The 18,428-nt window shown below is 40.6% G+C and overlaps 1 protein-coding gene across 4 annotated transcripts in view; it reads left to right on the top strand.

Moving 5' to 3' along the window:
• LOC113021953 (potassium voltage-gated channel subfamily D member 3-like) overlaps positions 1-17,468 on the top strand; it is a 98,315-nt gene extending 80,847 nt beyond the window's left edge. For 2 of the 4 annotated variants that reach the window (XM_026166857.1, XM_026166855.1), the window contains exons 4-7: positions 2,130-2,231; positions 11,047-11,142; positions 12,605-12,858; positions 14,576-17,468. In XM_026166857.1, coding sequence (XP_026022642.1) covers positions 2,130-2,231; positions 11,047-11,142; positions 12,605-12,858; positions 14,576-14,813 — 690 coding nt within the window. In that variant the 3' untranslated portion in view covers positions 14,814-17,468. Of the gene's footprint in view, positions 1-2,129; positions 2,232-11,046; positions 11,143-12,163; positions 12,266-12,604; positions 12,859-14,575 lie in introns of all 4 variants that reach the window. The other 2 variants (XM_026166854.1, XM_026166858.1) reach the window with 2 other exon arrangements.
• The last annotated feature ends 960 nt before the right edge of the window (positions 17,469-18,428 follow it).

The raw sequence follows: 18,428 nt of genomic DNA, 5'->3' as shown, positions 1-18,428 counted from the left end.
GTTTACAGCATAAAAATGAACACTACAGTGCTCAGTTGGAAAACAAATCATTTTTATTGCAGCTAGACAAATATTGATCCATGTGTGATACCTTTATTAACTATTCAGGGACTTGATTTTAAAGCAGTTTGACTTAATCTGCTTCAATATTTTCCACTGTCTTTAACTTTGAACTAAATGAGACTCAATCACACCTCTGGAGTTGTCATGTGTTTAGAGTAAAAGTTTCTTAGAGAACTGTTTGGGCTCAGCAGCTCATCCCAGACGCTCAGCACAACCTTTTGCACTTACAGAAAAATCAGAGACGCTTATTCTTTCATATTTTTCCCTTTCTTGTGTCAAGTAGTACTTTTGATCAATCATAAAGCCAGGCAGCTTGTGACGGTAATTTCACTGGTTCCTAATTCATTCACTCTTCAGCTGCAGAAAGAAGCAGTCAATGATCCTCCCATTTTACCCCTGTTTCACATACTGACCACGTACATACACAAGCACTATTATTACCTCTCAGGTTCCAGCTTTTCATACAACTTCACTAGTCTGACAGGCAGTTTTTGAAGCGTCTAAATATTACTTTTGAATCATGTCTGGAAAGCAGATGTTCTTCGGTATCTCCTGTTTCTTAAAAGTATATAAAGGGGGTGAGAGAGAGAGAGCACAGTGGGGTGAGGTTAAAGATAAAGCTCACCTTACAGTTGTCATAATATCCTCTTCATTTTATGAAATCCTTAATGCAATATCTCTCTCATTTCCTGCCTCCTTTGTTCTATTATTTTATCTGTTATTTAAAGCAATTTTATCTTTTTGCTGCAACAGAAAGGGAATAAAATAAACTGATAAATGTTGGCAAACATTGTTGTGAACTCAGTAGGTTCTCATGGGCATAATTGGCACTAATGCAGCAAATTATCAATTTGTGCTTGCAGCACCATTAAATGCAAGACTTGGCTTCATGTTGCATTTATATTTTTCTTAGTTTGAGCCCATTTTTTTTTGTTGTTGCTTTTCTTGGTGGACCGACTCTTTAGTTTTATCCTTTTTAGAAGAATCAATCTGAAGGGTTCAGACTCAAAAGTCTCACAACTTTCTGCCAAAAATTGGAGTTTCAAAGAGATCATCATGATTCTTCATTCTTTATTTATGATTAGTCAGAGTTTGCTGCTCTTCCAGGGATCCAAATAAAATGAATTATAAAAAAAAAAAAAACAACAACAACTCTGTATCAATGGACTGGAAGGAAAAACTAGAAAAAGCGAAGCTGTAAAGAATCAGAAAATATAAGGGCTAAAGTTACAGATGAAAGAATAAAAAGTTAAAAGAAGACATTCATTAAAAAAAGCTTTTTGATTCAATCTACACTGCCTTGGCAAAATTGTTGTTAGACATCCCAATTAAAGCTACAACTACCCAAGAATTGCTTTCATGATTTTGATTGTTGTTTTCTCTATAAAACATAAGAGATCTTTATATATTTAAAAAGAGCACTGTGTTAGACTAAAAACTGATCAAAGTATTTACATATTATTTAACTGTTTTAAACCTGTTTAAAGGTCCTCATATTCTTGCACACCTGTAATCTAGAGTTGGTATAAGCCTCCAGTAACTTGAAATCCTATCATGTTTCCCCCAAACACAAAGACAAGCCATTATCGTAGAATTTGCTGTCTAAAACCTTTTTCTAGCTGGTGACTTCAGCCTCAGTCAGCATCTTTGGGAAAAACTGGAAACTGAGCCAGGCCTTATCGCCCAACATCACTACTGGGATTTCAGCTAAATGTGAGCAAAAATCTGCAGCAGCTAGATAGCAACATATTTATGCTCATTTCAGACTTGAAATTAAATTTTCAGCAATCCCAAATGAGTGTATTGTTTGGGTGCCGACTTACAGACATACTCAGTAGCAGCATGTTACAGGCACAAGAACATGACAGCAGTCTCTGTCATATATAATGAAACAGAGAAACTTGAAAATGCAGAGATAAGAGCAGTCATGTAGTAGCTGTGAAAATTACTACAGAGTTTGTGTGATGAGTTGGCAGATTCTTATCATTAAATAGGTATTAGTCATCTTCTCCGACCTCCCGCCTACCTTGTCTGATGCTGTGACTTCTTCTTCGTCCCACACCCAGAAAGCCAGACTGGCCAGGATAAGAATAGCCAAGTCCGGCAGCGCCAACGCCTTCCTTCAGAGCAAACGCAACGGACTTCTCAACGAACTGCTGGAGCTGACGGTGAGAAAGACCCCTGACCCTCTGAATGCGAAGATCCACCAACAGCAAAGTGGGCGCGATGATTTCTTGGAAGCTGTTTTAATTAAGTGTGCTCATTAAAAATGGTGCAATGCCAGCAGGTTGTAATTCAGTATTAATCATGTTGTTCCTTGTCAAACGCCCATGTACTAATTATTTCAGTTCACTGCAACTCAGTTGCTTGGAGGCAACAACTTCACATCTGCAGTACGCAAACACAAGCAAAGTGGCAACAATTACTGTCAAATAAACAGAGAACAATTTAAAAGTAATTTAGAGGCTATAAAAGAAGAAGTTGGAGCCATTACATTTTTGTTGTTATGCAGGGCAGAGGTGATAGCAGAGGCTAATAATGCCCCATGTGAGTGTTATCTGTGTAATAACACAAAGTGCTTTTTTTGGTTGTTCATCAGTCTGAGACTTGATTTAATCTGTGTCTGTGAAAACGGTAAGCTGAGGTTATCTAGGATGTAAGATTGTTCTTACTTGCTTGTCGAGTCGCTCTTGGTAATAATTAGGTTGTTAGTGCATTAAAGGAGGCTTCAAAGCAAAACGGAGCCGCTGAACAATGAAACAGTGGAGACAATAGAGATTAACTTGAAAGTAGTTTTGAAATTCAGTTTCTAATGCCTAGCCTAAGAAGAGGACATAAATAATTATTTGCTCTACTGTAATGCATGTCTGCGCATAAAGATCAGAACTTTCTACTTTTTGAATCAATCATCCCCTCACTCTTTTATACAATATATATATATATATATATATATATATATAAAAACCACCCAGCACGCCCCTGCGGGCGGTTTATCCTTCAAGCTCGGGTCCTCTACCAGAGGCCTGGGAGCTTGAGGGTCCTGCGCATTATCTTAGCTGTTCCCAGGACTGCGCTCTTCTGGACAGAGATCTCCGATGTTGTTCCCGGGATCTGCTGGAGCCACTCGCCTAGCTTGGGAGTCACCGCACCTAGTGCTCCGATTACCATGGGGACCACCGTTACCTTCACCCTCCACATCCTCTCGAGCTCTTCTCTGAGCCCTTGGTATTTCTCCAGCTTCTCGTGTTCCTTCTTCCTGATATTGCTGTCATTCGGAACCGCTACATCGATCACTACGGCCGTCTTCTTCTGTTTGTCTACCACCACTATGTCCGGTTGGTTAGCCACCACCATTTTGTCCGTCTGTATCTGGAAGTCCCACAGGATCTTAGCTCGGTCATTCTCCACCACCCTTGGGGGCATCTCCCATTTTGACCTCGGGACTTCCAGGTTATACTCGGCACAGATGTTCCTGTACACTATGCCGGCCACTTGGTTATGGCGTTCCATGTATGCCTTGCCTGCTAGCATCTTGCACCCTGCTGTTATGTGCTGGATTGTCTCTGGGGCATCTTTACACAGCCTGCACCTGGGGTCTTGCCTGGTGTGATAGACCCCAGCCTCTATGGATCTTGTGCTCAGAGCTTGTTCTTGTGCTGCCATGATTAGTGCCTCTGTGCTGTCTTTCAGTCCAGCTTTGTCCAGCCACTGGTAGGATTTCTGGATATCAGCCACCTCCTCTATCTGCCGGTGGTACATACCGTGCAGGGGCCTGTCATATATGTATATATATATATATATACAGTGGGGCAAAAAAGTATTTAGTCAGCCACCGATTGTGCAAGTTCCCCCACTTAAAATGATGACAGAGGTCAGTAATTTGCACCAGAGGTACACTTCAACTGTGAGAGACAGAATGTGAAAAAAAAATCCATGAATTCACATGGTAGGATTTGTAAAGAATTTATTCGTAAATTAGGGTGGAAAATAAGTATTTGGTCACCTCAAACAAGGAAAATCTCTGGCTCTCACAGACCTGTAACGTCTTCTGTAAGAAGCTTTTCTGTCCCCCACTCGTTACCTGTATGAATGGCACCTGTTTGAACTCATCATCTGTTTAAAAGACACTTGTCCACAGCCTCAAACAGTCAGACTCCAAACTCCGCCATGGCCAAGACCAAAGAGCTTTCGAAGGACACCAGGAAAATTGTAGACCTGCACCAGACTGGGAAGAGTGAATCTACAATAGGCAAGCAGCTTGGTGTGAAAAAATCAACTGTGGGAGCAATCATCAGAAAATGGAAGACATACAAGACCACTGATAATCTCCCTCGATCTGGGGCTCCACGCAAGATCTCATCCCGTGGGGTCAAAATGATCATGAGAACGGTGAGCAAAGATCCCAGAACCACACGGGGGGACCTGGTGAATGACCTGCAGAGAGCTGGGACCAAAGTAACAAAGGTCACCATCAGTAACACACTACAACGGCAGGGAATCAAATCCCGCAGTGCCAGACGTGTTCCGCTGCTGAAGCCAGTGCATGTCCAGGCCCGTCTGAAGTTTGCCAGAGAGCACATGGATGATACAGCAGAGGATTGGGAGAATGTCATGTGGTCAGATGAAACCAAAGTAGAACCTTTTGGTATTAACTCAACTCGTCATGTTTGGAGGAAGAAGAATACTGAGTTGCATCCCAAGAACACCATACCTACTGTGAAGCATGGGGGTGGAAACATCATGCTATGGGGCTGTTTTTCTGCCAAGGGGACAGGACGACTGATCCGTGTTAAGGACAGAATGAATGGGGCCATGTATCGTGAGATTTTGAGCCAAAACCTCCTTCCATCAGTGAGAACTTTGAAGATGAAACGAGGCTGGGTCTCCCAACATGGCAATGATCCAAAACACACCGCCCGGGCAACAAAGGAGTGGCTCCGTAAGAAGCATTTGAAAGTCCTGGAGTGGCCTAGCCAGTCTCCAGACCTCAACCCCATAGAAAATCTGTGGCGGGAGTTGAAAGTCCGTGTTGCTCGGCGACAGCCCCAAAACATCACTGCTCTCGAGAAGATCTGCATGGAGGAATGGGCCAAAATACCAGCTACTGTGTGTGCAAACCTGGTAAAGACCTATAGTAAACGTTTGACCTCTGTTATTGCCAACAAAGGTTATGTTACAAAGTATTGAGTTGTATTTTTGTTATTGACCAAATACTTATTTTCCACCCTGATTTACGAATAAATTCTTTACAAATCCTACCATGTGGATTCATGGATTTTTTTTTCACATTCTGTCTCTCACAGTTGAAGTGTACCTCTGGTGCAAATTACTGACCTCTGTCATCATTTTAGGTGGGGGAACTTGCACAATCGGTGGCTGACTAAATACTTTTTTGCCCCACTGTATATATATATATATATATATATATATATATATATATATATATATATATATATACATATATTATAACCACCGTGGAAAAATGTGTTAGGTAAAGTGTGAGCAAATTGCCTAAATCCCATCCATCTAGACCATCGCTCGTGTTTTCAGTGACACACTCCCCTCCTTGCAGATGGTTACTAAAATCCATTTGGACCTAATAGAGTCCAGTATGAAAGCTCATGGGTGTCTGCAAGTGGTTAGAATTATCATATAAATGCCATCTGTGAGCACTGAGCACCCCCCTTTCCTTTTCGTGTCTGTGATGAAGCTGCCAGAGTCCTGATGCATCAAATTACGATGGTGTCAATTCTGACAGTCGGTGACGCTGCGTGGGTCCGAGGTAGGAGTGAGTGGAGATATATGACAAAAATCACTGATTCTGTCACAGTCATTAGTTAGACTAGAAGTTCACTCGGGGTCTGGTTGCATCTTGGCTTTTTTTATTTGTTACTTAGATCACGGGTATTGATAATCCTGTTGAGTTTTATGGTAATCTTGCATACGAAGGCATTACAGCTTTATCTCTTATCTGATCTTTTTTCCTGGAGTCATTTAAATCTATAAAAAAACTGCTCAAAACAGTATCACAGAGGAATGGTGCGTCATGCACTAAAGAAACAAAGAAAGAAGCCACACACCAATAAAAGCCAGCTTCACTTATACAAAAATCAGCACATACAAGAACGCAAAAAAAGAAGGCTGTAGTGAACTAGGACAATATATATAAAATAAATGAGTGGGTCACTCATTTACTTGATGCCATCAAGCCTTGAAATATGTATATAAACATATATTTGTACTTCCTGCATGCCCATGCCATCAGCTATGCATTAGTACACTTTCAGGTTTCCAAAATGATCAACTTTCCGCCCCAGGAGCTGAGTGTTCCTAGTCTTGATAATGCGCTTAGACCAAATCAAATTTTTCATAGGTATTATACCTTATGTCACCCACTTATTTTTGAAGGTTTACAGCATCTCCATTTCAGAAAAAAAAAAAAAGAAATAACTTTTTCCTTTTACAGAAAGTAAGGATACATAAATAAGTCTGTTGAAATAAGTCTGAATTATCTGTCTGGCAGCTCAAAAAGGTGAAACACAAGATATTTATCCATCCATCCATCTTCATCCGCTTTATCCGAGGCCGGGTCGCGGGGGCAGCAGCCTAAGCAAAGAGGCCCAGACCTCCCTCTCCCCAGCCACCTCCTCCAGCTTATCCGGGGGAATACCAAGGCGTTCCCAGGCCAGCCGAGAGATATAATCTCTCCAGCGTGTCCTGGGTCTGCCCCGGGGCCTCCTGCCGGTGGGACATGCCTGGGACACCTCACCCAGGAGGCGCCCAGGGGGCATCCTTGTCAGATGCCCGAACCACCTCAGCTGGCTCCTTTCGATGTGGAGGAGCAGCGGCTCTACTCTGAGCCCCTCCCGGATGGCCGAACTTCTCACCCTATCTCTAAGGGAGAGGCCAGCCACCCTTCGGAGGAAGCTCATTTCTGCCGCTTGTATCCGCGATCTCGTTCTTTCGGTCACTACCCACAGCTCGTGGCCATAGGTGAGGGTAGGGATGTAGATCGACCGGTAAATTGAGAGCTTCGCTTTTACACTCAGCTCCCTCTTCACCATTACTGCAGCTGCAGCCATAATCCGTCTGTCGATCTCGGGCTCCCTTCTCCCATCACTCGCGAACAAGACCCCGAGATACTTGAACTCCTCCACTTGGGGCAGGAACTCATCCCCGACCCAGAGTGGGCACTCCACCCTGAGAACCTGAGAACCAGCACCTCCAAATCTGAGAACCATGGCCTCAGATTTGGAGGTGCTGATCCTCATTCCCGCTGCTTCACACTCGGCTGCGAACCATTCCAGTGCGAGCTGGAGGCCCTCACCCTGGTGTTGATGAGGTCCGCCCCGAGTTCCTGAAGGCTCTGGACGTTGTAGGGCTGTCCTGGTTGGCACGCCTCTGCAATGTTGCGTGGAGATCAGGGGCAGTACCTGTGGACTGGCAGACCGGGGTGGTGGTCCCCATCTTTAAGAAGGGGGACCGGAGGGTGTGTTCCAACTACAGGGGGATCACACTCCTCAGCCTCCCTGGGAAAGTCTATGCCAGGGTGTTGGAAAGGAGAGTTCGTCCGTTAGTCGAACCTCGGATACAGGAGGAACAATGCGGTTTTCGTCCTGGTCGTGGAACACTGGACCATAACAAGATAAATATAACAAGATATTTATTTTAATTGTTATTAAGAAACAATGGCTTTTTTTTTTCAAATAGCAGCATACATCCAGAATATATGCTATAAAACTCCTGAACAGCTGACCTACCCCAACTGCAATTTGTACATCAGCACACTTTTTATCCTTATTTTTATCTTTATTATCTTGTTCCTTTAACCCTTACCTAACTTGGCATTTGTGTATGGACACCAAAGGAAGAATTTCATTGCACAGAGAAATGCTATTTCTTCTGTATACATGACAATAAACACTTTGAATCTTGAATCTTGAATAAGATCTGAGTTTAGGTACTATCTTGATCAATGTGCTATAGAAGTATGCAACAACTCGGACATCAGCTTAAATAAAACTATATTTATTATTTCACTGGTTACTCAGCAAATGAAATGAAAAAAGGTGGGAAGCTTCACAATTGTATTATTTATATTCAACATATGCATAATTGCACAAACAGTGACAACAAGCAGACCCAACTTTAAAGGGAGGCACTGCTGTAGTAACTCAACAGCTAGCTTAGACCTCAATCACAAAGGCCTAGAGATCCGGTATCCACAACTCACCAGGAAAACTGGGTGCATGGAGGTCATTATGAGTCACTTGGTGAAATTGGTTGCAAAGACGATGCTGCACCGATTACCTCTTTCAGATGGCTTTGGTCGTTAGCAGTTTGCCATGGCTGCCCACAGTTATGGTAGTTTTGGGAGTGGGAGTTTTTCCTTCCCGCTGTCACCAAGTGCTTGCTCATAGGTGGTCGTCTGATTGTTGGGGTTAAAGTGCCTTGAGACAACTGCTGTTGTGTTCTGTATAGAAAATCTTGTCTGCAATTATAACCTAACTATTACCAAAAATGGAGAAAATTTGCCTTCAAAGTCAAGTTATGCCTTTTACTTTGAGGTACAACTCTCTGTTTTCACTACCGCTTGGAGAGAGCAGTTGGCAAGTGTTTGCAGGTGTTCAGTGTAAACCTCTTTGTGACTTATTTCACCTTGTGACAAAGGTGAGGCATATTCAAGGAATACACATTTAATCCTCATGACTGGTGATTGCCAGATGGTGACCAGCTGGTCTAGGCCTGTGTGACTGAGGCCACAGCACATAGCACTCTATATATCCTGAACTCACAGCATCCTGGACCTGACTCACAGCTAAATGCCAAACTAACTGATATTACCCTTCACACTTCCATTGAGGCAATGGCCAGGCCAGCTCCAGAATACAGAAGTAACTTAACATTGGATAAAGTGCATTAATGTCATTCTCTAACTGATTTGAACACCTATTTATGGTAATATGTGATTGAATAGTGCAGTTACAACATTAGTTGGATAGCCAGACTGACAAATCACAGCCCTCTAATGACATCTCCAGGAACTTGACATTTGGGTCATACATCCATTTTGAGGATATTGAAAAATGCCCAGATGGTAGAAGACCTTCTTGAATCTGAAATAAATAAATTGAGTTGCTACAAAGTAACAAAATTAATTGATACATCATTTAATATTAAATAAAATAACCTATAAAAAGAGTCCTGCATCCCTGAATACATCTTTAATCAAGACAATTAATTTTTGGATTATTTCATTTACTCAGTCCCTCAAAAAGATATGTTCACATAATTATACACATCTCATTATTACTGTTGTAGTTTTGGACATCACATGAATAACACTGAATACTTAAGGGCAGAGGTTCCCAAAGTGTGGACGAAAGGTGCAAACACATAGAAAAATCTGCGTTTTCAAAAATACCCATGTACACGTGGGCGTAGCCTGAGTTTTTAAAAAAATCGCAGTTTTCGGTGATTCGAAACACCATTTATGTGTGGACGAAAGGCCCAAACGCGTAGAAACAGCTGCGTTTTCAAAAATACCCGTGTAGATGTGGACGTAAAACAGTTAGTAGTTTATTTCATTGCTACCTGTAATTTACTGCAGTTTACTTGTATTTGTTTATTTGTTTACTAAATATACTAAATGCAATGGAGTTTGAAAATAAAATATAACAAAATACGGGAACCACTGCTTCAGGGGGAGTTTTTTATTACAAATACATTGGGAAAAAACACATTTAGTTATTGTCCAATCATTCATTAGCAGCACGGTTATCGTGATCAGCTTCCTTTTACTGACTGCACAAAGTCAGCTTCTTTATTTACATGAAAGACCATTGAATCTCGCTCTGTATCTATATTATGTGTGTATAGGTCCTCTGCCAGAGGATAAATGCACAAATCCAGCGATCGGAAAACGTGCCCACGTGACGGTGTTGTTCATGTTCCTGGAATCCAAATGAGAGTCCATGGGCTGGTTTGCCTCCTACCCCAATCCTCTGAGTAACAATGAACAGTGTGGGGAGAGAATTAACCATTTTCAGTTTTCATGTTATTTGGTAATTGCAGTTACTTTGAGACAAAGGAATATTAAAGGCTGAATTTCAAACTAAGCCTGTCAGGAAAAATACCAACAAAGGGTTCCATAAGTTTCTGCTTCTGTGGGTTTTTTTTCCCTTCCTCAAACTCTGCGATTTCTCTTCTTTCTGAAGCTTCTGACATCAATAACTGTTTAGCTGCCTCCAGCATCAAATAACACTCAGCAGTACCTACTTAGACAATTAAGTTAGAGGATTCGCAGTAGCACGGTTTTATAATTTGCATGTTGTTTGCTCAATAAACTGAAATTGGAAGTTATTTTGCTGCTTGCTTAGACAAGGAAACAAATCAAAGAAAAACAGTAGGCTGTTTGTGGATTTTTTTAAAAAAAAACAAAAAACTACAAAATAGGAAATAAATTACAAATTGGAGAAAGTGGACAAACCACTTGCTAAGCAGACCTAAAGATAAGGGATCAATTCACTCCAAACAGGAATGTGGTTCACTATGTAACAAGTAAATTATTTGAAAGCAATTGGCAGGAGCTGTTGTCTACCTGTTCATAACTGAAATGAGGAGAAACTCATCAAACATGAACAAAAAGAGTTCAGATGAAACTGAATGCCATGAAGCAGAACCTCCGGCTTTTTATTACTACTTCATTACTAAAAGTTCATTTTCAAAGTATTAAGTATTGAGTAAATATCAAAGAGCAATCTCAGCATCTGGGTCTTTATGTCTAGAGATTTATGTCCAAGGGCAACTTCCTGAATAATTTCATAATACCTACTAATACCTACTGTGTGTGTGTGTGCGTGCATGCGTGCGTGTGTGTGTGTGTGTGTGTGTGTGTGTGTGTGCGTGCGTGCGTGCGTGTGTGTGTGCGTGTGTGTGTGTGTGTGTGTGTGTGTGTGTGTGTGTGCGTGTGTGTACAATCAGGGTACAGAAGAGGATGAGCAGAAGCTGACCCAGAAGTCCATCTCTCTGTTAGAGAGCCAACACCACCACCTACTGCACTGTCTGGAGAAAACAACAGTAAGTGCACTCTGTTATAAATATACATGTCCACTGTGTAGCTATGGCTGAAAACTTGGCTAACATTAATGAAGCTAGCGATGAAACTTTTTTAGATTTTCCAAATGTTACCTTATCAGAAGCTTGCTCTTCACACTGACTTTGCATGTAGCTGCCAACTTCCCCCAAAACAGATGAAAAAAGGTGTTTAGGGCATTGCCAAAAATGTCTGTCATTGTCACAGTAAGGTGTTCTTTGCTCTCAAATCTGTGGTTTGAGTTCAGCTGGAAGCAAAAAACACATTCTTGGTAAAATAAATAATTTTTAAAAAAAATGTCATAATGTTTGCACGCCAGGTTGACAGTTGTTATGGGACTTTGTGGGTGTGGGGTTTAGAGTGGGTCTGTAAAAACTGGAACTTGCGGGGTTTTACAACTCAGCTGCACCATCAACTACATTTGGCATATTACGATGCCAAATCTGCTACACTGCAGTGAACCTGGTTTCTGAACTGTCCACCACAGTTTTGTCATGCAGTTCACACAGATGAGGCGTCACTGACGGCACACCAGTGTGTATTTGGACAGAGGAATATTCTCTTTTATTATTTTCTCTGTGTTGTCGCTTGTGATTTGCGATGTTGTCACTATTTTTCACATTTCTATATTGTTTTATATTTATTCAAACTGAGTTTTTGTACACAGTTGTTCAGATTTTCAGGCATGACAATGAAGTAAAGATTCAACATTTAAATGAGTTTCCTTTCAGTACTGAATCACATTAAATTTAAGGTTCCCTATTAGACAGAATACGTCAGTTTATACTTGTGATAGTCAGTCGAGCTTGAATTAGAACTTTCTGGCTTCAAGCTAACAGTTGTACATCATAATGTTGGACATTTATGTATTCCTTTAGTCTCTGTATGAGGATGAAACTACTCTTGAACTTAAATTATGATATTAAAGGAATATTCACAGTATCTGTTAAACATAACTACCCCTAAGTTCACTTAAACCTGGTCTGTGGTATACTTGTGTTAAAGTTTAGCTATGGTAACCTGTGCAGACCTGTGCAACAAGACACAGAAGACACTGGTTCGTACTACAGTTTGAGGACAGGACAGGATTTAGATCGTCATGTAAAGGTTTGTCTCAAATCTGCATCCACTGTAAAGTCTTTAAAGCTACTGTTGCAAAAGATGTTGGCTAAGATCTGTATTAAACACTGACAGTGTTATCCAGGCAGCCAATAAAGGAAATCAGCCAGGTGCATGATTTTTGTATGATAAGATGAAGGTTATTTTTTATAATTTCTTTAAATTGTATTTGTTTTGGTGTGGTTCCTTTTGTAAAATTATAAGTGAAGTACAACTGGGCAACAAGTCCTATAACGCTGTTGTGTAGCCTATTTACAGACTGCTGTTTTTCCTCTCTCCTGTTTTGCTATCCCCATGTTTTTTTTTCATTCATCTTTTTCTCTCCAGGCTCACGAGTTTGTGGACGAGCAGATATACGAGCAGAACTGTTTGGAAACGGCTCTGCAGACCTATCCCTCACGCAGTCCCTCTGTATCCAGCCATGACAGCTCCACACGTACCTGTTGTAGTCGAAAGAGAAAGAGAAATGTTCCTCTGCCTAACACCAGCCTGCCCACCACCCATTCAACACACCAGGGCCCGCTGCAGGAGCTCAGTGCCATCCACATACAGTGTGGTGACCCACTGTCCCACACCACCAGGTGAAACAAAAACAGATGCAGGGGCAAGCATCAGAGGTTTGGCAAAAATTTCAAACTCCTGGTGTTTGGCCATTGAAACTGTTTTATGTGTGCAAGCATTAATCTTTCACTCCAAAACACATCTCTGGGGGTACACTTTGAAGTCCCTCACTCGACTCTAGACATTTAATAGATGGATCTGAATAGGCAATTGTCAACATTAATCCAGCTGCATTTAAATAATCTAATTAAATAAAATATATCTTTGAGAAATTAGTTATACTTTTTAACTAGCAGAGTACATTAACTTTTAAAAATGTCATTTTAGTTTTGTACAGCTTTATTACACAAATTCCTCTCAAAATAAAAGGTATTTTAAGGACTCACATGTTTCATATTTTACTTCTCAAATGCATCACTAGATACACTATATGGACAAAGGTATTTGGTCACACTTCTTGGTCTCTGGTTCCAGGTGTTTTCAGTCCCATTGCTACAGATGTATAAAATCGAGCATTTAGACTTCTGCCTTCACAAACCTTTGTGAAAGAATGTGTCGTTCTAAAGAGCTCAATTAATTTGAGCATGGTACAGTACTAGGATACCATTGTTGCAACAAGTCTGTCTGAAATATCTTCCTTTCTAATATTCAACGATAAACTGTAAGTGGTATGCAAATTGCAAAGTGGAAGCATTTAGGACCCACGGCAATTCAGCTACTAAGTGTCAGATCAAGTAAAGTTACAAAGTGCTGAGGCACACAGGGCTTAAAACTTACCAATGCTCTGCTGACTGAATAACTGCAGAGTTCCAAACCTCCTCTGGGATAGCATAGAAACTGTCTGACGAGAGCTTCGTGGAATGAGTTTTCACGTCTGGAGAGCAGCATGCGAGCACAATGCCAAGCGTCTGCTGGAATGGTGTAAAGTCCACTGCCCCTGGATTCTGGAGCAGTGGAAATATGTTCTGTGGAGTTCCAGGCAGAATGACGGATTAGTCTTGGTTTGGCAAATGCCGGACCCCTCCTCCACCGAATTTTACCTTATAGGGTTGTTTATTTTTAGGATTGGTCTGGTCTGGTTTGGACTGATCTATGCTTCAGTGTTGAAAAAATCAGTTTGGGGAAGACCCTTTTCTCTTCCAGCATGACTGTATCCCAGTGCGCAAAGCATGGGCCATAACATTATGATCAGCTGATAGTGCTGAAGACCTTGAGTGACCCACACAGAGCCCATTAAACACTTTTGGGATGAACAAGAGTGGAGATTGTGAGTCATACCCCTCATCAGTGTCTGACCTCACAAATGTTCTCCCGGTTGAATTGGCAAGAATTCCCAGACACACTTCAAAATCTTGTAGAAAGTCATCACAGAAGAGTAGAAGCCATTATTGCTGCAGAGGGGAGACCATTTCCATTTTAATGCCTATGAATTTATAATGGGATGTCATAAAAGCTCCTGTAGGTGTAATGTGTAGGTGGCCCAGTACTTCTGTCCATAAAGTCATAAAGTGTTGTTTTAAAGATTTGTTTAGGCATAAATAATAAAGCTGACTGTGAGTGCAGTTAACTGATAAAACTTTGGTATATAAATTTCTCCAGAATCTTCATTTCCTGCCCAAATTTACAAAAACATTATAGAAATTACAGAACATGTTTTGCTTAAAAATCATATGTAATTACATATGCAATTACTACTGTTTGTACTAGACATTAACCACATTTAATTATACTTAACAGCCGCTCCAACCTCAACCTTAAAACTGACGAGAGCAGCAGGATCAACTGCAAAAGTGGCCAGATCACCACAGCCATCATCAGCCTCCCAACACCCCCTGCTTTAACCCCTGATGGAGACGGGTTCCACGGGCCCCCACAGCGGAGGCCGCCCCAACCTCCAAGTCACCCACCACCCTTGAGCATTCAGACCACAACAAGCTCAGCTGGCGCCAACATCATCAAAGTCTCGGCTCTGTGACTGTGTGGCTGAAAGATGTAACTCACCCCACCAGGGGGAAGAAAAGCAGAGGAGGAGGAAGCAGGTAACACTACATTCATGGACGTACCGTGTTCCCTAATACAGGGTCAGTGAGAAGAGAGGTGTACTCCAGAGGACTCACCAGTTATGGAGACATTATTGAGGTAGAGGACTGTAGATATGTGACCTGAGAATCACGCTCGTGTCATGTCGTGTATGTACTGTAGATACGATGAGAGCTGCTGCATTTCTAAACGTTTCCTACAGCAGTGGAGATGGTGGAAAATAACTGATGATATTGTGCAACTGGCAGAAACATCAACAAACCCTGTTGACCATCACAAATTCACAGTAAATTTGACGTGAATTCACAGTGAAAAAGAAGATTTGTTGGATTAAATACTGAAGAACAAAGCTGTTGAATCTGATTGGTCATGTTTGTGTTATGTGATTGTCTATAGTATTTTGAGAAACATAAACTGTTTTAGTTTAAAGTCGCCATGCCTGATGCTGCTAATATCATCCCTGAAATGTGTATTTCATTTGTTGCAGACTGGAAACAGCGTTTCTTTGTTTTCGTTGGATAATTGTATCGATACATTATGTTGATTCCTCAAACCAAACTGTGATTTTAGTTGTATTTGAAAAATCCCACTGAATGTGGACTGAAGGCTGACGGTCGTCGTACTGCATTGAAACAGAGCAGTGGTTCTCAGCCTTGAGCTGACCGGAGAATTACTATAAAGCAAATGTGTAATTTAATGTTGAAGGATGAGGTTACAGTACATCCCATGAAAAGACCAAAACCAACCACTTGATTAGCTGAAATTCATTCATCCTAGTCTTAACTGTTTGTGTTACAAAAACACAGGAAAATAACTTGTTTTAAATAATTTTCTCCTGCAGATTAATATATGTGTTGCAGTAGTTTGTACAGCAGAAGGACAATGTACATGAGGGTTCTGACATGTTAATGTAAAGAAGAAACAAGCCATGCAGTGAAACAGTGATAATAATAAAAGGTATATAACATTGCATATTTTGGGAGGGGAAATACTACAACATTTGGTTTCAGTACAACAGCAAGTGTTAGTAAGGCCAGGATACTGAATAACATGATTGTATCGACAGTGTCCCAGAATGAAGTATCGTTTATGGCTCAGTCACACTACAGTAAAACTGTTGCATTCAGCAACCGATTGCAGGTAGTTTCAAAAACTAACTGGGTGCCCAATTTTGATCCTAAGGTGATTTTGTAGGTTACCTGCTCCGTGGCAGCCTGTGTCCAAACAGTCTGACTCAAACTGACTCCAGTCACTCTCAGACAGACTGGTTAAAGCTTGCAAATAATTGCCGTCTAATTTATAAATGTAGACAGATTGCCAACAAGTAGCAATCAATCTGAGTCAGTCTGTGCAGGACTCATCTGTGCCTCATCTCTTTGCAGTTGATTTTAACACAAATTGTTGCCAACTGCTTGTATTCCTAAATAAAAGCAAAGCTGCATCTATATCATTTCGCTGTCTTGCAGCAACCATCACATCGCTATTTGTGGAGAAATTTCTGTTTTGAGTCTATGAGGTTGTAACTGGACTCTGAATGTAAGTAGTTCATTTAAATTTCTGTTGAGTGTAAATTTCTGTGTATGTAGATAGCAACAGATTTGCAACAGACAGCAACAGATTCACAATTTGCCAACTGGAGCCCCTTCTGTCACAAACTGACAGCAAACTGAAGACAGCAACTGGGGTTGCAGACCTGGTCCCCATCTTTGAAAAAGCCATTTTGAAGGAAGCAAGATTCCAAGTCAACTGCACACTCTCACAATATCTTTGGTGTCATGCTCTCCAAGCACTCTTTCCTGGTGTCACTGTAGCAATTTCCGATCTTAATAACACCACAATTTAATTTCAAATATCAAAAATTATTTTCAATTTTTTTTTCACAACTTAAGATTGGAAATCGTTGTGTTTGCACAGATTCACTTTGATCGTCTCTTGATTTGCCGGTTTTAAATCACTGCATTTCACCTTTTTTCCTGCCATTGGCAACATTGGGGAAACTTTACAGATCAAATTAGGTCACATACATGGCATGAATTGATAGGATGTTTACATTTAAATAGCCATCATAAAAAAATCTTAATTTTTTGTAACTAAAAAATAAGGTTAAACTTTATTTATTATAAAATACCTCTCACAGAACACCTGTAGTACCTACTGTGGGTACAAGTGGGCTGCAGCCCAGACTTTGAGAATTACTGAGCTAGGTTAAATTCATTGTTACATTGTTGCCATCTTATGGAACAGAAACAGAGAATATTGCCGGGCTTATCCTGACAAACAACCTACAAAATTCATATTAAAAAATAAATTGTGGTTAAGTGCTTGTGTGAATTTGATAGCACACTGACGCTTTATGCCCACTGTGCTGCTGCCACTCACGTTGAAGGTTGAGCAGGACACTGAAATGGAAAATAATACTGTGCATGTTCATCATGAATGTTTGGGTATTGAATGCCATGAAGGTTGAGCACCACTCGACCTGGACAATTACAGGACGTAACGTATTCGTGTTCGGTTCGGCATTATAAAACTAAAACTAAAACGAAATCCGCTGAATATTTGAAAATATTTTAAGTGTAGATAAAATACCCAGAGCTAAAAAATTATTTGTTTTTTCAGGTATTCTGTCTTACCTTAAAAATTTTAGTTGATTTTTTATTTTTTACTTTCTTTTTGACATATTTGTAGCCCTCTGTGTCTTCTCTAAATGTCTCTGAAAAGATGTGATTTCACTGATGACTTGAAATATTTGTGTGCTGTTCATGAGACACTAAGCACAACTCATATCTTCTCAAATGTTTAGAAAAATAAAATAACTTAATCCACTTAATGTTTTCAGTGATTTCCACCTTAAACATGTTTTTTTTTCTTACATTAAATGTGTTTATCTTGAAAGCCAGTTAAACCAATATTATACCAGCTTCTGAGCAGGATAAACAGCACATGTGAGTGACCCTGGAGTTGGCATAGTTTTGTCAAACTGCTGTTTTTAAGGTCAAAAACAAACTCATTCTAAAGAATATGCAGCTAATAATTCGGTCAGTCTCAGAGATGCTCACAGGATGGCAGCAGAGATACTTTCTAACATTAAATCAAAATGAGCTGAGCCCCGTAGGACTGATTTCTGGCCTTACTCCTCACTGGATTATCATTTCTAGACCTACTTGCTGCACACTGTTGCACATTTGAAGTCGGTAGATGCGTGTTTGGAATAGTTTGTGCCAAGTGTGCTATAGTTATCTGTATCAATTATACAATGTGTTTATTTTTCTCTTGGTTTTGTTTGTTAACGTGGAACCTGAGGGACCAAGTGAGGTCTTTTTTTGCTGTACTGGTATTTTTTGTGTTGCATTTCTGTATTTTGTCACGTTTTAACAACGAGGTGAAAGTATTGTGTGAAAATGGTCACTTTTCTGTCCTTTGTAAGAACAACAAAGTAGTGGTATTATTTATGCTGCTTTACAAAAACAAACCCTTTAGACACTTTTTGTCTCGTTATTGTTGGAAATATTGAGCATCTGCCCGGCCGTGGTGTTCATAAGCTGGATTT

Source organism: Astatotilapia calliptera, chromosome 5, assembly GCF_900246225.1.
Source record: "Astatotilapia calliptera chromosome 5, fAstCal1.2, whole genome shotgun sequence".
In the NCBI taxonomy this organism is placed as follows: Eukaryota; Metazoa; Chordata; class Actinopteri; order Cichliformes; family Cichlidae; genus Astatotilapia; species Astatotilapia calliptera.
This window is presented reverse-complemented; position numbering and strand designations above follow the sequence as displayed.